Source organism: Dioszegia hungarica (genome assembly GCF_025882075.1).
Source record: "Dioszegia hungarica strain PDD-24b-2 chromosome Unknown MKK02contig_2, whole genome shotgun sequence".
Lineage (NCBI taxonomy): Eukaryota > Fungi > Basidiomycota > Tremellomycetes > Tremellales > Bulleribasidiaceae > Dioszegia > Dioszegia hungarica.
The window spans coordinates 280,716-301,995 of NW_026515766.1; the positions used below are offsets into that span (position 1 = coordinate 280,716).

At 56.0% G+C, this 21,280-nt stretch overlaps 11 protein-coding genes across 11 annotated transcripts; 5 read left to right on the forward strand and 6 right to left on the reverse strand.

Moving 5' to 3' along the window:
• Positions 1 to 154: 154 nt before the first annotated feature.
• Positions 155 to 2,355, forward strand: MKK02DRAFT_39458 (uncharacterized protein; the record flags this gene model as incomplete). The annotated part of the gene is made up of 6 exons (XM_053090602.1): positions 155 to 693; positions 742 to 1,324; positions 1,367 to 1,692; positions 1,739 to 1,889; positions 1,935 to 1,971; positions 2,024 to 2,355. 6 exons carry the CDS (start codon positions 155 to 157, stop codon positions 2,353 to 2,355), a joined length of 1,968 nt encoding a protein of 655 aa, XP_052948942.1.
• A 475-nt stretch (positions 2,356 to 2,830) lies between these two features.
• On the reverse strand, positions 2,831 to 3,796 carry MKK02DRAFT_39459 (uncharacterized protein; the record flags this gene model as incomplete). The annotated part of the gene is made up of 2 exons (XM_053090603.1): positions 2,831 to 3,317; positions 3,390 to 3,796. The coding sequence occupies 2 exons, from the start codon at positions 3,794 to 3,796 to the stop codon at positions 2,831 to 2,833; spliced, it is 894 nt and encodes a 297-aa protein (XP_052948943.1).
• A 579-nt stretch (positions 3,797 to 4,375) lies between these two features.
• On the reverse strand, positions 4,376 to 4,929 carry MKK02DRAFT_39460 (uncharacterized protein; the record flags this gene model as incomplete). Its single annotated transcript, XM_053090604.1, has 3 exons — positions 4,376 to 4,602; positions 4,669 to 4,747; positions 4,807 to 4,929. The coding sequence occupies 3 exons, from the start codon at positions 4,927 to 4,929 to the stop codon at positions 4,376 to 4,378; spliced, it is 429 nt and encodes a 142-aa protein (XP_052948944.1).
• A 415-nt stretch (positions 4,930 to 5,344) lies between these two features.
• On the reverse strand, positions 5,345 to 7,617 carry MKK02DRAFT_19105 (POT family-domain-containing protein; the record flags this gene model as incomplete). Its single annotated transcript, XM_053086041.1, has 10 exons — positions 5,345 to 5,614; positions 5,662 to 6,004; positions 6,050 to 6,128; positions 6,174 to 6,454; positions 6,502 to 6,596; positions 6,640 to 6,910; positions 6,960 to 7,034; positions 7,080 to 7,249; positions 7,285 to 7,363; positions 7,412 to 7,617. The coding sequence occupies 10 exons, from the start codon at positions 7,615 to 7,617 to the stop codon at positions 5,345 to 5,347; spliced, it is 1,869 nt and encodes a 622-aa protein (XP_052948945.1).
• A 995-nt stretch (positions 7,618 to 8,612) lies between these two features.
• Positions 8,613 to 9,676, reverse strand: MKK02DRAFT_29282 (uncharacterized protein; the record flags this gene model as incomplete). Its single annotated transcript, XM_053087774.1, has 3 exons — positions 8,613 to 9,060; positions 9,120 to 9,364; positions 9,536 to 9,676. The coding sequence occupies 3 exons, from the start codon at positions 9,674 to 9,676 to the stop codon at positions 8,613 to 8,615; spliced, it is 834 nt and encodes a 277-aa protein (XP_052948946.1).
• Positions 9,677 to 9,919: 243 nt separating this feature from the next.
• On the forward strand, positions 9,920 to 10,743 carry MKK02DRAFT_39463 (uncharacterized protein; the record flags this gene model as incomplete). The annotated part of the gene is made up of 5 exons (XM_053090605.1): positions 9,920 to 10,163; positions 10,209 to 10,366; positions 10,418 to 10,491; positions 10,540 to 10,632; positions 10,677 to 10,743. 5 exons carry the CDS (start codon positions 9,920 to 9,922, stop codon positions 10,741 to 10,743), a joined length of 636 nt encoding a protein of 211 aa, XP_052948947.1.
• Positions 10,744 to 11,021: 278 nt separating this feature from the next.
• MKK02DRAFT_18762 (uncharacterized protein) lies at positions 11,022 to 13,285 on the forward strand (the record flags this gene model as incomplete). The annotated part of the gene is made up of 8 exons (XM_053086005.1): positions 11,022 to 11,258; positions 11,309 to 11,387; positions 11,448 to 11,781; positions 11,831 to 12,304; positions 12,364 to 12,582; positions 12,641 to 12,871; positions 12,938 to 13,086; positions 13,140 to 13,285. The coding sequence occupies 8 exons, from the start codon at positions 11,022 to 11,024 to the stop codon at positions 13,283 to 13,285; spliced, it is 1,869 nt and encodes a 622-aa protein (XP_052948948.1).
• Positions 13,286 to 13,365: 80 nt separating this feature from the next.
• On the reverse strand, positions 13,366 to 15,731 carry MKK02DRAFT_29284 (uncharacterized protein; the record flags this gene model as incomplete). Its single annotated transcript, XM_053087775.1, has 6 exons — positions 13,366 to 13,506; positions 13,564 to 14,037; positions 14,086 to 14,348; positions 14,396 to 14,472; positions 14,530 to 14,968; positions 15,011 to 15,731. 6 exons carry the CDS (start codon positions 15,729 to 15,731, stop codon positions 13,366 to 13,368), a joined length of 2,115 nt encoding a protein of 704 aa, XP_052948949.1.
• Positions 15,732 to 17,056: 1,325 nt separating this feature from the next.
• MKK02DRAFT_39466 (uncharacterized protein) lies at positions 17,057 to 17,867 on the forward strand (the record flags this gene model as incomplete). The annotated part of the gene is made up of 3 exons (XM_053090606.1): positions 17,057 to 17,298; positions 17,357 to 17,529; positions 17,593 to 17,867. The coding sequence occupies 3 exons, from the start codon at positions 17,057 to 17,059 to the stop codon at positions 17,865 to 17,867; spliced, it is 690 nt and encodes a 229-aa protein (XP_052948950.1).
• A 625-nt stretch (positions 17,868 to 18,492) lies between these two features.
• Positions 18,493 to 19,897, forward strand: MKK02DRAFT_29286 (uncharacterized protein; the record flags this gene model as incomplete). Its single annotated transcript, XM_053087776.1, has 4 exons — positions 18,493 to 18,629; positions 18,681 to 19,140; positions 19,206 to 19,841; positions 19,862 to 19,897. 4 exons carry the CDS (start codon positions 18,493 to 18,495, stop codon positions 19,895 to 19,897), a joined length of 1,269 nt encoding a protein of 422 aa, XP_052948951.1.
• Positions 19,898 to 20,419: 522 nt separating this feature from the next.
• On the reverse strand, positions 20,420 to 21,151 carry MKK02DRAFT_29287 (uncharacterized protein; the record flags this gene model as incomplete). Its single annotated transcript, XM_053087777.1, has 1 exon — positions 20,420 to 21,151. The coding sequence occupies one exon, from the start codon at positions 21,149 to 21,151 to the stop codon at positions 20,420 to 20,422; it is 732 nt and encodes a 243-aa protein (XP_052948952.1).
• Positions 21,152 to 21,280: the final 129 nt, after the last annotated feature.

Genomic DNA, 21,280 nt, shown 5'->3' on the forward strand with positions numbered 1-21,280 from the left:
TACCCAGGACCGTAGGCCTAAGCCAGCTCGGGCACGATCAAGCGATAGGGACGATGCCGTAAATACCCTGCTCCGGCTGCGGCAGTGTCGCGACGTTGCCTTCCTATCTCTGCAGTACTTCTTCCACTTCTATCGACACTGTCAAAAGCTCAGCATGGCTCCGCCGTTCCTAGAGCCAGTCGGTCTGAGCAAGCGGGATGACTACAATCCCGTCCGGCCCGACAAAAAGAAGGGGTCCCTCTTCCGCCTGCTCGGACCCCGAGGGGGTTCCTCCTCCCGGTCCGAGGTCCCCACACTGACACTCCACGTAGCGGACTACGGCTCGCTCCTCATCCAGACCACCGATCTGCCTTATGGCGCATCCCGTCCCGTACCGCCATCACGCCATAATTCTGCAGGTCCAGGTAGCTCCACCCCGAACTCGCCAACGGACGAGTATCGGGAGGAGCAGGATGGGTATATCCCCCCACCGTCGCAGACGCGGGAGTATGAGCTGCCGGGGACGCTGGAGATTGGGATGCCGCCTCATATGGGCAAAAGGAGGGTGCGGGCGATAAGGATAGGCATGACGGCTACGACGAGGCTGGATATGGGTAAAGGGCGGGGATGGGAGGAGGACATTATCTTTAGCCGGATGATAGAGATTAAGGGGGCGGATGGGGCTGGGATAGTCCTGGAGCCTGGAGTCCAACTGTGAGAATCCGATCGCTGGCCCAGGATACTAACGATGCTGATCACAAGATTCTCGTTCTCGCTATACATGCCCGACAATATGCCGGTACACGACTGGCATCCCAACGCGTACTGCGGTGTGACCCTATACGGCGAGGTCGAAGGACTGACCGACCGGAAACATAGCGCCTCGCACTCTCGATCTCGTTCTCGTCAGCCCACACCTCTATCCCACTCCCCCACCTCCATCCCCGGCACGCCCAAAGCCGGATCTCGATCCGCCTCGCCCATGCCCGGCGGCCCCTCCTCACGGCGCGCCCAATCTAGCGGCGCCCCGCCCCCACGGCGGCGGACGAGCGGGATGGAGCTGGAGACGAGCCGAGTACAGGGGCTGGACTCGGTCATGAGCCGTCTCGAGGAGATTTCCATCTCGAGGGATATACTGCCGCCCGTCCCTGCCTACCCGGACGGGAATGGGACGCGGGAGGAAGTCGAGGCTGTACCCTGGCTCCAAGGGGAACATCGGACAGACAAGCCTTTCGAAGTGCTGTATAATCCGAATCCGACCGGCGGGCTCACAGATCTCAATATGCAGATCATAGGCGAGCAAGAGGGGCTAGGAGGGTACAGGCTGGAATTGCTTTCTGATGTCGTGCGTATCATTATGTGCATGGCGAATGTGGCTGACAGGCAGTTCACTATCTGCGCGGCAGTACAAGTCCGCCTCACCCTCCCCTTCCCTCCCCCAACGACTACTATCTACGCCTTCCGCCTCATCCTGGCCCAAACCGTCTCCCTGTACTCGCCAAGAGATCCGCCAGAGACGGAGCCGACATGCACAACTCGACATTTCAGCGTGATTGATCATGGGCAGATCCCACCCAAGGGAGCGGAAGGGAGGGGTATACCGGCACTGTGGAGAGGGACCGAGGCGGGCGGAGGGGAGTTTGAGGAGATGGCGCTTACGATGTTTGGGAGGTTGCCGGATGATGAAAAGTGCCGGCCCACGAGTCTGCCTCAGTGAGTCCGGCGCTGCACTCCTATCAAAGGCAATACTGATGGGTAGAATGAAGAGTCCATTGAGACTATCACACTCATTTATCGCCGAGATCTTCTTCTCGGTGTATGGCGAAGACGACCGCGGCCGCAAGCTAGACAAGCCAGGTTCGGGTGGATTACGTTTCTTCCGGGTGTCCAAGCCAGTCGTTGTCCCCTCTGTGAGCTACATCATTCCCTCAGAGGCACGGAAGCTGACCATCCAGTGCGCTATGATTCCCATGTGGTTATTACCTCCCACATGTATGTCTCAATGCGCTTTCCAGCCCTTTGATCTACCGAGCTGACCCTCCAGACGAAGAATCCCCAAGCCAACACCCACCCGGTCCATGCCCCCACCGACCCCTCCAAGCAGACTGGGTCAAAGACGCCGCAGAGTACAAGCCGGACCTCGAGTGTGCACTATGTCGCGCGGGCGTCCCGCCATCGACGCGACCAGGATGGCGGGATTGCGCGTGTGGGAATAGAGGAGAGGATCTGGAGGAGAGGGGAAGGAGGTTGAATGAGGCGCCGATGTTGCCTAGTAAGTGGACGGTGGAAGGGGAGAGTCTGGCGGAGAGGGAGGGAGTGGAAGGGGCTGGGGTGGGAGGAAGCGATGAGAGGAGAGGAAGACGAGAAGGGCGGTGAGGTGAGGATAGACTTATAGACGGAGTACATGTCTGGGCTGCATGCACTGCTTGACATCCCGCTCAGTTACTCAAACATTCTTTTCGTTGATGCTGACCTGAAAAAGTCACGCTTATTGCTGATCGCTCGGGTATAATGCAAAAACAACACTGCCCGTATCGCACAACGGTACACCTCGCCACTTCTAGCAAGCGCGATCTAGCTCCTACACGATCCGGCCACCCCCAGCAAGCATGTACACTAAAAAATCACTCCGACTCCCATTCGCCGTCTGCATCCACATCTCCATCCGCGCTGGCATCAGTCATCTGCGTATCGACAGGACTCTGTGTTGGTGTGGAGGGCTCAGGGTACAAAGAAAATTGAGACTGTCACCCATCAGCGTCAGTCATTCTCATCGGTATCAGCTCTGACAGACCTGGCCCCGCATCTCCCCATCCCTCAGTATAGGTACCGGCTGGTCCGTCCCCTTGATCTATGTCGGCTTGGCAGCCTTTGGAGCATTCCGAATCAAGTCATCAAGTGTGGCCCGGTCGGCCTCTAACAATACCACTTCATCCCCTTTGCGTAGTTTCCGGTAGGCATGAAGGCCGAACAAAGTGCCCCGATATTCGTTCACGGCGATGTCTTGAAGGCCTTCGGTATAATGTGAAAAGGCATTGACTTGTTGTCTATCATTACCCCCGCGCCAATGGGATTTGATACTTTGCAAGTCGTATTTCCCCTCGAGCTTCAATCTTGACGAGCTACCCTCGAAGACATGCTCGTTGAACTCCGTCTTCGTGATCCGAGGCAGCTTCGTAGGCCATTGTACCACAGAGGTACCCAGGGCGGATGTCTTCTCCTCGCTTGGTAGGTGCGTGTCTTGGGAGGCAGCATTCTCCGGGACTTTGGAGCAATTAGAACCCGGATCCGCCTGGGGATCTTCGTCCTGGTCAGGCGTGACAGAACCATCGTCTCCCCTGCGAAAGTGTCAGTATCCGGTCTCAATAAAGGCCATCTTGCAAGCCCTTTCATGCGAGACGGACACTTACTCGCTGAGAGCGAGATCATCACGGCTCCGTCTTCGAATCCTCTCCCCGAAACCTCTGTCCCAGAACCCTGGCCAAGAGACCGCGTTCGACAGTGTCAACGGCGGAGCATCTTGGTATTTCTCTTGCAACCTGGACGAGATCAAGGTGAGCAGATCCGCCCCTCCGTCTCGGCTTCGGAAGAACATCTCCACAAGCTCCTGTCGTCCGTCGTCACTGCCGAATAGCTCTGCGAGTCGCTGTCCCTGTTTCGCATCGTAGGACCCTGACATATGGTCGAGCAAATATCGGTCACCGCCTTCGTGACTGTCGGTGAACATGGCCACAATCCTCTTCCGGCCCTCATCGCTTTCGAGCAGGTCTGCAAGTCGTTGCCACCAGCCTTGTTCATCATTCGATATGTCCGACATGTCTGCAGCAGTAAGGGTGGAGTTTGAGTTGAATGGGATATTGGTGAATGAGATTGCTGGGTGCGTTATTGGTAAATCAGGCTGATGGGAATCTGACAGGGCAGCACATAAGTATGATTCCCCGGTGAAGGGTCTGGTGCGAGTCAGAATGTGTGGCGGAGTTACTGATGATACGCCGACTGACACGGACTGAAAGGAGCCACTGCACAGCCCCGCCGCGCCTCGAGCGCTCAAACGCGTTTGGGCCGATATGACGCAGGGAAAGCGCACAAAGGACCGTGTCTCCGCTCGAGATCTGCTCCAACAGCTGCATTCTGTACGAGATCATGTGAGATCTGCTGAGGCGCTCACAGGGCGAATGATGCCTCTGCGAGCTTTCCTTGTAGGTAGGTGACTGGTGTGAGCCCGCAAACGCTAGCGTGGCGGTTGGCAAAGTCAGGTCGAGATGTGATTATGAGATTGAGTCCTGATGAGCATAATACATATCCGCAGAATTGGCCGTCCCTATGTTGCCGCAGCAGAGCTTCGGAGGCAGCAGTATACAACGGTGTGTACAAGTGTGATTGAGGGCAGTCATACCTAATACCGTCCGCCAAAGTACGATCTCAAAAAGTCCCCAAAAGTCTTGGATGGCGCTCGAGTGGGCTGGGGTTGAGCGGTTGCGCCTGCTTTGGATGTAGTGGCTGGCGCAGTTGTTTTAAAAGTGGTTGTGGGAGAGCCGCCACCGCCGCCTGAGCTACCTTCGAAGGTGCAGGTGTCGATATTGAGATACGGAGTAGCCGAGTTGCACGAGCTACTATTGGGCGCTGACGTGTCAGCTCAGCGACTGGTAGCGTACAAGGTACTTTCTGCCATGCAAAAGACAAACTCACCGGTCACGTTGCAGCATTTTCCACCGCTGCATGCTCGGCATTGACGGCCAGAGCAGGAGATCGAGCCGCTTCCTCGGATCTGCCGATCAGCGTCTTTCCCATGAGCATGCCCGGGAAACGAAGAAAAGCTGGGCTCACCTTGACACCGTTGGAGCAGGCATCACGAGCGACGAGAGTGTGGTCTCGAGCTTCGGGTGCAATGACTGCAGCCTGGGCTGTCGAGGCTAGTACGGCGGCGAAAAAGAGGACGTTGGTGCGCATTCTCGTGGGCTATTACCTTCCGAGTATAAGGTGGGCGGTGGGATGAGGAAGTGTCAGGCATCACGTAGACTTTTCCTACTCAAGTACAGCAAGGTCATGTAGCCGATGACGGGCTGCGGGCGGGAAGCGCGATCAAGCATACGACATCTACCGTACTCGCCAAGCTCTGCCCGGATCCCGACTGCCATGGTGGAGCCGAGTGACGGCAGAATGACGCAGCTGAAACATGCGGGGAAACATTCCGCCGGAGGGTTAGCAGCACCTGCCAGATGATCACGAAGCGAACGAGGAGCTCGCGCAGAAGAGGTAGAGATCCAAAAGATGGTGCATACTATAAGCCCAATTTTCCACTGACTAGAACAAACTATTCCAACAGCATCTACCATTCAGGCACAACACAAACGTCCCTACTCCTCTACTTCTTGACCTTCTCACCCTCCTCGATCTCCGCCGCGTTCTTGACGTAGTCGGGCTGCTGCTTACCGAACTGACGGTCCGGGTCGGCAAAGCCGCGCATGGGGGTATCGAGGTGACGGAAGTAGGTGGGGAAGATGAAGGCGGTGATGAAGGAGGCGCAGGCGAGGGCGACGTAAGGCCAGATGAGCCAGGGGTCGTCGACGACCTTGGACATGGCGAGCTGGATAGCGTACGAGATGGCCTGGGAGAAGAGGCAGATGGCGTAGACCTGAACGTCAGCAATAGTCCGGAAAGGTATGGGCAGAAAGTACTCACGAGACCCTTCATCCTGGCGGGAGCACGGGTGTAGGCGAGCTCGTAACTGGTGACGTTGACCAAGATCTCACCGAGAGCGGGGAGGATGTAAAGGGGGAGCTGCCATGCGAGGTTGACGTTGGAGACACCGGCCTTGCAGCTCGAGGCGTAGTATCCACACGGGCTCGACTGGTAGATCTTCCACTGCACGATGGCGGCGATGACCATGTTGGAGCAGACGAGGAGGAAACCGGCCATGAGCTTGAGGGTGGGGCGGGGGGTGAAGCCGAGCTTGTTGCAAAGGGGGTAGATACCGAAGATGAAGATGGGGGAGGCGATGATGATGGTGAGGGGGTTGGCATTGCTGAAAGATTAGCTGAGGAAGAGCTCCCGGGAAGGCAAAACTCACGAGTAGATCTCGGAAGGGATACCGTTCAAGACCATGGCGTTGGACATGGCGGTCTCACTAATACCGATACCACCGTTGGCTGCAAGTCAGCCTAGTCCAAGCCAGATGGAGAGACAGGACATACACAAGTTGAAGATGGGGATGAGGAGGAAGACACCGCAAGCTGAGATGGACTGCCTGATCTCATCGACGAAAGTGTCGTCCCAGAACACCTTGGAGCGGTCGACGGTACCCTCGGTCTCCTGGATGAAGGAGGGCTTGGCGAGGTTCCAGAAGCTGTCTCCACCCTTGAACGCCGCGCGGAGTCCACCCTTGCCGATGACGGTCTTGATGACCTTGATGGCCTCGAGGGTGACGGATCCCTGTGGGGGCGCCTTGTAAAGGTGCTTGTAGCAGAAGAACATGCTGACTGATCAGCTACCAGTCACACACACAAGGCAATCACGACGTACAGGATGGGCATGAGGAGGTAGACGATACCGGGGACGAGGAAAGCGAGCCAGAAGCCGACGAGACGGGCAGCGTAGGCGGTACCAAGAGCCATGAACTGGATATCAGCGGAATTCGGCAAGGAAGGACTTGAGACTCACAGCTCCAATGTTGATGCACATGTAGAACACGTTGAGATACCTCGAGACTGTCGCCTGGGGGTCGAGAATGACGCGCTCGCCCGACTTGGTGATCTGGATGATGGGGCGCTTGACCGGAGACTGGTCACACAGCAGGGGACCGAGCGAGGGCTTGATGAGACCAGCAGCAAAGGCGAGGATGAGGAGGGAGATCATGAATGGGGGGAAGCCGTTACCGGAGCTGATGACGCTGGGGACGACGGCACCGCAGAGGAGGACGTGGGCGACGAAGCTGGAGATCAGTTCTGAGCGAGCTTGATCAAGATACGGCGCAGACTTACCCGATAATGGTACCGATCAAGATAGTCTTGAAACGACCCCATCTTGTGTCGGCAAGAATACCACCGATGATAGGGCTGAAGAGTCAGCTCGTGCCTACCAGAGGACAGAGTGCAACTCACATGGTGTAGGTCAAGAAGTTGAAAGCACTGGTGACGGCACTGGCGCTGACTGAGCCCATGGCGAGACCACCGGTAACCTGGTTGAGACCGGCGGCACCTGCAGCGACGGCACCGGCGCCGTTACCGCCGACGGGAAGAGGGTTCTTCATGTAGTTGTTCCAGATCTTGGTCTGCTTGTCAGCTGGAGCTTCAACATGAGACTTACGCAACCATAGTAAGAAGCACGCTCGGCCAGCTCAATGAAGCACATCGCCACGGCGGCCCACTTCATGGGAGCGGGGACTCTGCTCAGTCAGCTCTACCCTTGACTCGACCCGACTACATAAACTCACTTGCGCAGAGTAGCAAACTCCTCGTCAGTCGGCTCGAGCTCATCGCTCTGGTACTCGTCCGAGCTGCGGTGACCGAGCACGACGTCCGACTCGCCATTGAAGACATAGTCCTTCTCGTCGTGCTTTTCCGAGGCCGAGACGTTGTTGGTGGGGACAGCCGACGCCGGGATTGGGGCAGACTGGAGGTCCACGATGGTGTTGCTCATCTTGACGGGGATGGCAGACGGTAGAGAGGTGGAGGGGGGGATCAGCTCTTCTTTTCCTTGGTCGTCTCCCTTATATCTTTTCGCCTATCTCTGATAAGCACGCCATCTCATGAGCTGCTGATCCCAATCGACGCCATAAGCTGGCCCCGCATCGGCTCGCATCGGGCAGTGAGCAGCGTGGTCCTACTTTCGGTACATCCGTGATAGAGTTTGCACCTCCACTCCTATCTGAACGGAAAGATCGGCGTTCCTTCTGGCGTGTGAGCCAAGGAATAACCTGAAACCGCACTGTCACCGCATGGTGCACGCCATATGGGCTCTTGACGGGCAAGGAAACGCATGGGCAAGCATAGTTTCGATGGCTTCTAATTGGTCTAGACCGGATCAACGCCGCGTGTCCCGTTCTATTATTAACTCGGCTTCGGATCTTTAAGATTCGGGCCCGGTCAGCATCCGGAGCGGGTTCCGGAATGGCAAAGACACGGCAGGGTCTGCCAAGATAACGTGCGGGGGAATGTGGGGTATAGCATGACGCTGACCTCCGCTCCGAGCTCCGCTGCGGCTCAGCGGCATGATGATGAGATTGCGATTGCGAGGACCGGAACCAGCATCCGGCACAGCATGTAAGCATGATAGACCCATACGTCGCACCCCCAAAGTTTAGGAGATAAGCGACAGTCGAGGCGCTGGTTAGGGTTGGTTGAAGTGAATGGAACGAAGTCCGGAAATATCGATATTTGTGTGAGAAGGCTGGAGCTGAGGAGGCAAGTCTAGCTAGCCTGCCGATCAATTCGACACTGGAGATGCTCGATGCAAGACATCGATAGGCTGTAGCTCGCCGGATGGTGAGGGAATTGCTGGACCGCTGGGCTGGGGATGGCTTGCATAATAACGACGAACTTCTATACCGTAAAAAGGCCGAAAGCAGTAATTCACAAGCAAATTCGCCACCCAAGTGTATCACCGAAATGTCTAATGCAAAATTGGGTAGTCGTCTACTCGAGGGTAGGACTCATCAGGCGCCGCAGTACCCGCAAGAGACTTGGCCTCACGACTTGCTGCTTCTCTGCATCTGACACAAACGTCCGAATATACTCTAGCGTTTCAACATCATTTTCAGTGGGATCCGGTTTCTCCAGTAGCGATTGTAGGTCTTCCGAGATTCCCTTGAGGACAGCTGCGGGCCCGCCTGCGTTGTGCTTACTGGTGTAAGAGGTACAAAGTCTGATACGATGGGCGAGGTGGATCTTGGACCAGACAAGGCGGACGTTACGCAGTTCCGCTTCTCTGGTCATGTTGGCGGTGATGTCGGAATGTGTCTTGCCCTGCCCCATCTCTGCGACGATCTCCCTTTGGGCCTTGGACCATTCTTTACCGGAGGAGCTAGGAGGTATGCGTTCGATCGAAGGGTCATTGGTGATTGCCTCTAAGGACAGAGTCTGTCTACACAACAATCAGTAGCTGACCACCTGAGCGTATCAAACCGACGATGAAGCACTCACACGCTGTTCACCGAGTCCCAGAACGCCTCAAAACGATGTTGCATCTCTCGGTCGCTTCTGAGCTGTTCCAGCAACCCGGCGATATAGGAGCGCGATCCCTCGACATCTCGCGCATCATAGCTGTCTGAGAAGAGGGCGATCAGCCCATTGACTTTGTCATCGCTCGTCCATGACACATCAGTCAATATGTTCAAGACCTGGGCTTGTTTCTCTTCCGTGAGGTAAGGAGGTCGAGACATAAGGGACTGGTCGTAGTACGTGTAGGTGTCTGCTTCGTAAAATATCATGATTGGAGCGATGTCGATTGGCCAGCTTTTAAGGGTGTAGATAAGGATGAGCGGAAGATGTGGCGCTTGCGTGCAACAGACCGTAAGAAGAGGGGTTCGAGGATGATTAGGCTCGGGCACGCCACTCACACTCATTTCAGTCACTACAGACTTAGTAGGGATGCAGGCGCAAAGGATGGCACGCATAGCATCAGATAGCCTCGTTGTGATGGCAACATCCCTCCAAACATAGGATCCTGCGTCTCTTACATGTCCCAGCTGCTCTTTCATGTCACAAGAGGTACATTCGCCGATCCTTTGATACCTTGGTCCTTGTCTCCTTGCGGCTGTCCCTTTCACCAAGTGGCTATAAAGGAGGACGTCACGCTCCCGCCGATATAATATGATTGCCTGGTCTTGATCCGATGTTCAGGTAGAATATTCTGATATCAGCTCACTGACTACTGCGAGAAGATAGAAATCACTGATCTCACTCACTGAACTGACGTCCCGTCTCACAAGGCAGCTCTCAACATGCTCGACGCCCTCGTAGCCTTCGGCTCCACCTTCATGCTCCTCCAGTCATACGTCGGCGCCGACTCTTACCCGCAAGGCCTCAGCAAAGTTGCCGAATACGCTTCGCCACTTCGATACCAGGTCGAGTCGATCACTGTGCAAGGCAAGTGCTTCAGCGGGATGAGGCAGGTACCATGTCATATGATGGCTGCTGGTTGCAAAGTCCATTGTCTGCTCAAGTACATGCCTGTGTTCCCAATCTGTCAGTAGAACTGCTCTAGATGATGAGTCAGGAGCTGACGAGCAGTTTACGGGGTGGCACTTCTCGCTGTGGGCTTCGTGGCGTACAGCAACCACCATCTCGATGACCGGGTGGACGATACTCCCAAGAAAGGTTTGAAGGAGATCTGTGGCTTCACCACCTTCCTGCTTGCTCTGGCGTCCATCGCGGGCCTGGCGGCTTCGGTATGTGCAGTACCGATCCGATTCACCACAGACCAACCGCTGATCATCCAGGGCGTTGGCCTGACCTTACTCGTCAAGCCCATGATGCACCTCGCGAGCAACGATGAGCTCAATGTATTCGTCGGGTGAGCTGGCATGTTCTTCACAAAAAGAAAAATGGACTGACAAGACAGCTGGGGACAGCTCATCACCATGAGCTTGACCGTCTCGCTCATGTTCATTACCCTGGAGTACTTCAATCTCTCTCGGCAGATGTTGGCTGCCCGGTACGCACTTTCAGCTTCGTATCGAGCTATACTGATTCTCACAGTGAGGGCAGTGTCCTGCTCGAGGACAGCGAACAGGCACAACCCCTGCTCGAAAAGACGGAGGCCTGAACAGCTGCCTCCTGAATACCCACCGCTCGAGAATGTACATCTTTACAGTCATGTAGAGTATCGTGCCATGTATCAGTACCAATGTCGTAGAGCAGTGACAGCGGGCCTAGCTAGGCTCCGTGGGCGCGTCCGATGACTGAGGGTCCAGCTTTCGTTATGAGGGGGCCGCCACAAGCAGACTCAGATGTGCCACAACTCCACATTCCTCTGTGCCTGGCGCGCGGATCGGCTTAGCCACAGCTTCGTTCATCTCAACCTTCTTCTCTATCCCATGAGCCATGTTCAAGAAACCCCTAGCTCATCAGTCCAATGCGACGCCTATCCGCTCATCCGCCAGACGGGGGCTGGTAGCCGATATTTTTGCAGCTTATCCAACGCTTCCGCCGGTGGTCAGCGAGAATGCGACGCCCGAGGAGGTTGGTGAAAGGGATAAGGCGGAGCGGGAGTTGGGGCGACTGATCCTGCCAGAGGGCATCAGGAGCTGCAATTTTGAGACGAGCGGAGGCGTGGAGGGGGTGAGCTGACGGACTCGCCGCCAAGAAAGGGCCCTCAACTGACATGGCAGAACCTGTACCTTTCGCCCGATAATGGTGATCCCCTCTGGATGTCCTTCGGACGAGGCTCAAAGCAGCTCATACCGACTTGTAAGCTTTCTACCGAGTTGTACCGTAGATCAAGCAGCGCAGGAAGCTTACATCCAGGAGTATACTCACTTTCCCTCCCAATACCAATACCGCCCTTACCCATTCTCAAACTGCATCACCCCCTCCCTCCGCCCCTCTTGGCCGGCGCGCCTCTTTTCATCGGCGCGGTCCGGGACCTTCCTCGTCCACATCTCCTCCCTGACGTACCCGAGGGCGGTATTGTCGCGTTCGTGATCGCTCCAAAGGGAGATGAAGACGATATGGTGCAATATGCGGGTGTGGGCAGGCTGGTTGCGCCTGGAGGTATGAAGGGGGCGTGGGAGCGCCGAGGACGAGCTAGGGAGGGCGATGAGGAGGGAAAGTTCTGCGATGTGCTGTGCATCATAAATGATCAGTAAGCTGTCGAATTCTCATATGAGCTTTGGACCCCCGCTGACATGCAGTCTTTGGGAAATGGGCTCGAAGAAGCCAACACCGCTCTTCCAGCTTCAACCCCCTTCACATCCTCTCGTGCCGCTCACGGCTGCCACCGGCTCGTCATCTTCATCGTCCACATCCGCTCTCGCTTCCCAAATGGAAACGGCGACTATCTCATCCACTCCTCCGTCTCCACCAGCCACCCAAACACCAGTATCGTCCACCGAACCGCTCACACCAGCGGAGGTATCCACACTCCTCAACCTCGCCCTCCTTCAATCTCTCTCGACCTCACCGCCATCTTCATTTCCCATCCCAGCGTCAACGCTGTACTCGGCACATGTCCTCCCAAATCGCCCGGCGTATATACCGAAGGAACAAAGGGAAGATGTCGTGATTGGGAAGAGCGAGTGGAAGAAGCTGGCCAAGTGGATGAAGGAGCTGGGGAAGGATGGGGTCCTGAAAATCAAGGAGAGTAAGGGGGAGGTGACTGTCACATCGTACGTTTAGCTGAACATTTCTGTAGGTACTGGCAGGAATGAAAAGCTTACATATCTAGGTTCGACCAGGCGCATCCTTCCATACAAGGTCACGCGCCGTTCCTTACCATCGCTAAAGACGATGCCAAGTCCGCAAGCAAAGCCGCTCGGGAAACAGCAGCGGCGGAGATGGGCGAAGCAGGGATGGTCAGCACACCGAAGGGGAAACAGCTGCTCATTGAGGAGCTGTGGAAGCCAGCAGGGAGTGGACTAGCATTCTGGGAGGCGTGTGGAATCGAGTAAGCCATCAGCTTTCAGGACCCTATTCGTGGGGCACAAAGTAGCTGACAATGCCAGGAAGACGAGCTTGAATTCTGCCCAATCACTCAAGGTGCTAGTGGATGACTATATCGCTAAGAATCGCCTTCCAGATCCGACAAATCAGCGATTTGTCCGCTTAGACGGGCTATTGGCGAAGGCTGTCAATGCGGAATCCGGTAATGGACAAGACAGGATGGCGAAGGAAGAGGTGGTCAAGAGATTGAAAGCGGGTGTCGCTTGGTCAGTATCTATCGGAGGGCAGGTCAAGTGAGTCTTGAGTCCCTTTGTCTCGTCGTGGAGGGGGAGCCAGTGACTGAAGCTGACATCTGACAGGAAAGGAGCACTCCAGCCGATCGTCATGGGCATCAAGATCCGGCAGGGTCGCAAGACAGTCACTGTCGTGTCCGGGCTGGAGGCATTCGGGATCGACGTGGACGATTTCGCAGAAGAGCTGCGGAAGCTATGCGCAGGTAGTGCATCAAGTGAGCTTCCGCTTTCGTCAAACCGTCCGCACGAGGTCAACCTGATCGCGCAGTATCACCTCTCAGCGGCGCATCACCCAAATTGAATCTTAAGGAAGTAGCTGTCCAGGGTCCTCAGATCAAGATCATCACCGCGGCGTTGATGGAGAAGGGGGTGCCAAAGCGGTGGATCAAGGAAGAAGAAGCGAAGAAGAAGTAGAGGAACTCCGCGGACCGGATCTGCAGGGTCTGATCATCTAGATGCTACATCTGTATATGACTATTCGATACAGCCGAGATCTAGCTGGAACAGCTACACTGGAACCCCAGCATGTTCCGACTGCCAAGCCCGCACAGCCGCCGTTCTTCCTCCACCTCAGGCGTGGGGCAGGCCCCGTCCCCTACTTCCTCGCCATACGTCTCGTACGGGCTCGCGGACATCTGCAATCATCAGCTCCACAACCACGTGATAGTATCATAGTCCACGAAGCGACTTACAGCTAGTATCCTCGCCAACTTTGCCCTTGCATCCGCCTTCCCAGCTTCGTCACCCGCCTTTACGCCCGCCTCCATCCCCTTGATGAGCTCCTCCAGAACCCACTGCCTCAACACGAATCTCGGGTTCGCACCCAACATTGACTGCTTCCTTTCGCCCAGTCCGCCCGACCCCCATGCATCCTCCTCTGCTGAGATACGCTCCCCGTAGACCTTGAACCACTTCGTCCATCCCTCAATGGCTGAGGTGACCTCGCTTTCCTCGCGCGCGACGATACCGGCCTGGACGAACGAGGTGATGTATTCCGAAAGATGGTTGTCGGTTTCGGCAGCGGTGGATGAAGGAGGTGGAGGGGAGAAGTAAGCGAGGCGGCGGAAAGAGGTGTGGAAGTCCATGTTGTACGCGTGAAGGTTGGAGAGGAAGTCCTGAATGATCGATCTGTCGTCCGAGGGCTGAGACGTCTTCAGACCGAATCGCTGACATGTCAGCTATGGTCCAGATACCTTGGTCGACTACAGGCTGACCTTCATCCAGAGCTCCTTCTCTTTGGCCTTTTGAATCGACCAGTACTTCTCCTCCCAGCCCTTCATAACGACCTCCGCCTCGTTCCGCCAAGCTTCGACATCGGAAGAACTCGCTTTCGATGACCAGCCCTCAGTGGCGATAGTCGAAGACGTGGCTTCGTATCCGATGAGAGGGGCTAGTGCTTGATACAGCTTGTCGAGAGCGAAGACGATGCGAGGGGGTTGGTTCGCGTATGAATACAAGCCGGAAGGGTCAGAGTGGTCTGATAATCAGCTCGATGCGGGGAGATCCGCGAGGAAGAGGACTTACTGCAGATGTGGTTCTCGTCAAAGACGTCCATGAACGCGTAAGGTCCATAGTCTATTGTTAGGCCCAGGATGCTGACGCTAGCTGCATCAGCTGATATCCCGCCTAGAGCCGTACAATCCAGAGTTACAACTCACTTGTCCGTATTGATGACCCCATGGCAGAACCCATACGCTTGCCACCCAGCTACCATCTCCGCGTTCCTCTTGACTGCCATGTCAAACACCTCCTTCGCTCCCACCTTCTCGTTCCCCTCAAACCAGCCAAGCTCCCCCATGATGCCCTTACACCACTCCACCAGCTTTCCCAGGCTCTCCAGATTCCCTTGCCCGCCGACCGGTCCGCCATCCTCATCTTCAGCAGCACCGCGCCACTGCCCGCCAAAGAACATCTGGCGCGAATCCCGCGCAGACTTGGACGGGCTGAGCGCCTCAAAGTGTCCGATACGGATGAAAGAGGGAGCGATACGCGCGGTGAGGGAGGTCGGCTCGGGTCCGTATTCGCGCATGACGGGCAGGGAGGGCGCGGTGAGAAGTGCCAGGGCGCGGGTGGTGGGTATATCGAGAGCGGCGATGGCTGGATGTCAGCTGGACAGCGAAAGATGGGGGAGGGACATACCTTCACAACCGAGATACTCTCTTACTCCACTCCGCAATACTGCTAGGCCATCCGCAGTTCGGGAGAACGGCGTCCGCCCGCCACCTTTCAGCTGGATCTCTTGCCGCCCGCCCTTGTCCGATGTCGTCTCCAGCAAAGAAATAGCTCGACCGTCCCCAAGCTGACCCGCCCAGACCCCAAATTGGTGCCCACAGTACCTCGTAGACCAGGGCCCATAAGACCCTTCCCCACTGGCAACAACATGTCTCCCGGACAAGACATCCGTCAGTACGGTATTTGCCTCGCTATCCGCTGACAAATCCGAGCTAGCATCAAGCTGGGGCAGCGAATCCTCCAGCGTGCCCTGTGAGACACCGAGGAGGTAAGACTCCAGCTTGAGCCGATGATCGCTCGTCCACCTTTGCAGCGCCGACTTGCTGCTCTCCGCCTCCTGGTCAACAGAGTCGACGGCATCCCATCGCTTCAGCACATCCTCCACATTGACCTGCTGCCCCGCATCCACATCGACGCCCATCTCCAGCAACTCCTCCTTGGTCACCCGAAGTGGCCAGGAAGCCCATAAGGGGTTAACGCGCGCCCAGATCCCTTCGGTGGAGGTCTTGAAGGTGGTCGCACGGCGTTGAGAGACAGGGGAGGGATCGAGTTCCAGCTGAGGAATGCAGGATTGTAGGGTCTTTGCCGGTAGCGGAAGGCGGTGGATGGGGTATTTTGAGGCGCTCATTGTGCTGGATATTACCTGTCGAGTAGTATGAGAGCGTAGCATGAGCTTGAGCTTGAGGATATAGACGTATTAGAAAGAGCTTGGACAACGGTCTACAACTTCCGTGTGCACCAGCTGATTTGGGTGGCGATTGCGCTATGACGTCATCAGACCAGAGTGGCGGCAGCTGCAGGCTAGGAGGTCCTGTAGCCATTGCAAGGTGAGGTTTGGTATGTATCCGAGTTCAGGCAGCGGCCACCTAAGGGACGTGCCGACTTGCAGTGTGTTCTTCGCAAGTATCAGCGGATGAGTAGCCTACCTGATTCAGAAACTCCTCGCTATATTCGCGCTCCTTTCCGAGGAGTGGCAGCAAGGATCCCGGCTGCGGTATCTCAGCTGAGCCGTGTTATCTAATCTCACATGGGCATCAGGCTCATCGCTGAGGCCGGATCCGCTTGTTGTTTGAAAAAGGCTTTTGAACGGGATACACTGCGCGACGCAGGTATAATAGTGTCCGGTCAGATACGGTCCGATGTGGGGCGAGATCTCGCCATCAGAAAAAAGATGCATTTGCCCGCGGCGAATCCGGTTGTACCTTCTCGAAAGCCAGTGGCTGCGAGGTGAAGCGCTCAACAGGGTGTACAGCCAGAGGGCGCTCCCACCCCCGTCTGTTATCGGTGTGCGACTCCAATCCCGATGTGGCCCGGTGCATAATTCCTCGACGGTCTGCCTGCCACTGGAACTGCGACGTATGTAAGTGAGACTGTGGCTGGAGAAGCATTCCTAGCACTGTCTCAGAGCGGTGAGGGTGGTGAGTGCGCACGTGCTACAGAGCTGCCCTCTCCTCCCTGTCCTCTTCCAGCAGCTCCTTCAGCCTCCTTCCCTACCTATCGTTCCCTTCCGGAGTTTCGGACTCGCGAGATCTGCAGGCACCGCAAGCCGCAGACGTAAATGACCTGATATTGCCGTCATGATTCCCATGGTAGGGTTGTGTCAGCATATGCATTTGCCGATTGGAGACATATCTGACGTTTCAGATCTGAGATGCTGATCTAGTCAGGGAGCGATCGAGCAAGCAGATCTGCAGAGATCTGCATGCCTCAGGATTCGTATTTTTCATGTGGCAGTTGAGAAGGGTTCACAAGCTTGAGCGTCCCTTGTCACCATTCCGAACGCCTCCCAGGCGCTGACGAATGCTGACAGAATCCTTCGTAAAGGAGGACGCAGCGGTCGTCCGTCCGTGGTAGGCATGCCGGCGACACGTGCAACGTGTTCTCAACCTCTTTCATTCTCATCTTCCGAATGAGATTCTCCTGACCACCCACGCTCCTTGCTCCGTCTAGATCATGCTCTTCAGCCCCCTCCTAGCGCTGGCCGCACTCTCTCTAGCCCTCTGCTGGGCCTCAACCGTCCCCATTGCCTTTGACGAGCTGGACTCGACCCCATCCTACTACTCCGCATCCGCTTCAAAGGCCCGTGTCGCCACAGTCATCAAGAGCAGGCAGACCAGCAAGGAGGCCATTCTCCGCCGGGCAGCTGTGCGGGCGACTAGAAAATTGAGTGCGCCCAGAGCATTCTCGTCCACCTCGTGAGTATCTTTTTGTGCCAACTTGATGATCCCCCGCTGGCTTCGGCTGACCTCTCAGTCCTAATGGCTTCACCGGCAGTACTTTCGTCCTCCAGCGAACGGGAACGGGGTCATATATCGGCCAAGCGACCACTACCGACTCTTTTACACAGGGCTACACTCTTCAGACCGCCACCCGCTTCAAGTTTGACTCGAAATTCCGCATAGTCACCGCAAGTGGTGGACTCATCAGTAAGTCGAGCATTCTGTTCGCTGTGGCTGCTCACGAGAGTGGCAAGAGCTGAAGCCGCACAGTGTACTCTGCCAGCAACACCGCCGGTCCATCAGCTATCTCCGCAGACACAGAAACGACCATCGCAGGCACGGCGGCCAAGTCCATCTTGACATGCAAGATCGACTCGTCCAGGCTGCTCTCGTGCAGTCGGTTCACCACCGCCACTGCCGGAACGTTCTGCCTCAACGTCCAAACTACAGCGGCGAATCCCAGCGACACTACCAAAACCATCGCTGGGTTCGGAAATACCTGCACGCAATTCCGAACGCTGTCTCTCACCGAGGTGGATGTATAGACCGGGTCGGGCCGATCACAGGTATGAGATCGCTGGGAGTGGCGGGTAGGGGATACATAGTAGACTTGGGCGCCGGCGTCCCTTTGCCAGAAACGGACAATAATAACAACAACTTGTAGCATAATTAGAGTATGCATATAGACATCAAATGAACCTTAATGCTTTGGACTATAGAGATACTAGAGGTACATGCTTTGGCGTATCCTCAGCTCGGTGTCACTTTGGCTCATAGCGCTAGTATCTCACCTGTTTCATATGGGCTATTGGACATGGGAGTATTCGCGACTCCTATCAAGTCGGCAGCGAGGACTCAATGTCGGTGGTGAGATGAGCAGCAGGCAGGACCTCCTATGTGGCATTGAGTAGGATTGCCTCTGGCGGTAGAGGATGCAGCGCCCGGAGTGGCGGAATACTGTGCTTGTACGCAGTACGCACGGACATGTACTTCTTTCCTATCAAGCGTACGCGTGGTGGGCAGTCATCTCGTCTCAACTTGTCCTCTCATGTCTTTGGTCTCCGTAATCTCCAGTCTGCGATCACCATCTAGATATATACATTGCCCCCAGACGTGCAGATAGCCACTGAAGGCGCTCTCTCTCTTCGCATATCGCTCTCGCTCTCAGCCATGATCCTCGTCCCTACCGATCTATCAGCTTCTTTCCCACTGTGCATTACCGGCTTCAGCTATACAAACGCAGCTTATCCTGGACTGCCGAGGACTGACTGTTCCGATTGGCGCGCTGGACGTCGTGGCCTGTATTGGTAAGAACTCGAGGCATGGCCAAGGCGGTAAGAGTGGCGCGCCAAGAGTAGCACTCGGATTACGTCACCGCCACATTCTGCGACTCATTCCTCGTCGATCTGGTTTGGCTGGCAGCACGAGGCCTGCCGGAAATGCATGCGGCTGGGAGGGCGCCAGCGCACAGAACCTGAGGCTCTCACATCTCGACAGAGATTTTCGGTAGCAGATATCGCATGGAGTGCGATGAGTTTTTGTCGATCAGATCCGCCACTTGCAAGCTGCAAAGGCGCGCCACCGCTGCAATCCCCCAAGCTATTCGAGCTCGCACTGTGTGAAGAGGCTGCAGGGATGCGCAACGGCTCCAGATCTGCTGCCTCATTCAAGGTGTTACAGACTTCTTTGATCAGCCACAGAACCCAGAAAAGCGGGCAGCCGAGGGCCAGCGAACCCACTGTCCCAAGGAATCCTTTGATTGAGCGTCATTTCAGGTCCTGGACAGAAGCTGAACGCTGCTTTGTTCTCATCGCAGGAGTATAAGGCCGGTAGATACCCAATCAGTCTTATATAACTGCACATACATCTCTGCAACCGCACAGAACCACCAGAAGTCCAGCTATCGAACGTACGACGGTACTATCATGCAACGGTCAGCCTACGGACAAGGGTCTACGCACGGCCAACAACCGGGTGGCGACACCTATGGCAGCTCAGTACCGACTGCCTACATGTATGCAAGTCCGGTCCCGCCCAGAGAGAACAAGGATCCTTGGCTGTTCGACCAAGACGGCCGCATCTTCCACAGCGGGGCACCGTGGATGGGTCTAGACTTCCCTCAACGCCGCCGGATCGCAAAGCAGCAGGATGTTGATGGGGCGCATCGATGGGAATATAATCTTCACGGGAATGCAGCACGGCTACATGGCAGTACACTGGAGCATGGACTACCGCGGCAGTCGATCACGTATACTGAGCACTCAAGCGAGCAGGCTTGCCTGTCTTCGACCCACAAGACAGCGGCACCGCACACTGTCAGTGAAGATCGAGATCCTGGGCATGGCCCTCCGTCCGACTCTGACAGGAGATCAGACGATCCAATGTGGGACTTGGCGGACGATACTGATCTGGAAGAGGACGTGCAAGGGATCAGTAGCTCCGATGCTGCCCACTGTCACGCCGTGATCGGGCGCGAACCGGTGAGAACCTCGCTATCGACAAATGATGAGAACATGGGCGTGGGTTATGCGGAAGCCAGACAGCCCTCTCGAGTGATCTCGCTGGTGCGGCATAGCGAGTCTGCCCGAAATCCCACAATAATGAGCAGGAGCTTGAAGACATATTATAAATCCCGAGAGCGACGGAAGATACTCACGGCTCGAGGGATATGGCGCACGAAGACAACACCACGGGAACTGCCCTTGTACTACCTGGACAAAATATTCTCACTTACAAGTGATGCCGAAAGGGATGATGGCTATCAGGGGTATGCGATACACTCAGTGCGAGCCAAGGGCGGAACAGGCAAGAGAACGTAATCATTCCTGAGCCCGGCGGCGGTATTGAGGGTGGGCGAGGAGACAGTACCTCTTTTCAGGGTCGATCTCGAATCCGCTTAACATGGCGTGAGGAACGAGATATCAGACGAAATGGCAAACAGCCGTCGTCACCACAGAGTCCAACCGAAACGGCCTGGCGGCGACCTTTCCCAGGGACCGGGATCCCCTTATAATCAGACCACACAAGCACAGGGTGGTGACGGCTCGGCAGCTGGGAGTAGGTCTCAAAGTACCTCGTTCAACGTAGGCTGGCAGTGTCATCTGCAGGCATTGGCAGAAGCGTATTTCAAACTTGCGGGGCGCGGGGTACAGCGGACGGACAAGGCAAAGACCCGGAGTATCCAGCTAACGTTCCTGCGAGAGGTTCTTTCATACACGGAGAACAAGGAGAATCTGGAGGGGAGGTCGGATTTCTCAGGTCTCGTGATCCACAATGAGGCCAAGAGTCGAGTGGCTGCGAGACCTGTTTTACTTGATTGGAGATCGTCCATTGGGCCAGAAGGCGGCGGCATCAGTATCCCCTTGTTGGAGCCATGGATGGACGGGTTCCGGCAGCCGGAAAGCGAGGTTTCCAGTAGCTCTTCGTAAATCTGCGGGTCTAGTGACGCGAACCGGAACCGTCGACTACGGCAAATGGCAGAAGCGTTTCTTGAGCTCGAGAGGCGAGGCGTACGGCGAACGGGGACAGTCGATACGCTTCGCGTGCAGCCCGACTTTCTCCGCCATGTCCTCTCATACACGGAGGAAACAGAGGGTAAGGAGAGGGTGCCGAAATACTCTGGCCTGCTCATGCACACTAGGGGTAAGAGGCACTCCGGGGCGAATCCTGTTCGACTGGGTTGGAGATCGGCGGTAGAGGCAGCGTACGGTGGAACAAGCATGTCCTTGTTGGGGCCATGGATGGATCGGTTCACACGGGCTAGGGGCGGCAGCGCGCCGCACATGGGTGGCGCCACTGGCACTTCTTGATCGATTTCTGGGACTACCATAGTCTCACTGGTTGCCTACGTACGGTCAGACACGTGTATTCACTATTATCACAGCAGCTCGATTTGTTACAGATTGAGAGGTCCCCCGGGATTCCACTGCTCGATGAGACTGTCATGGCCATAGCCAGC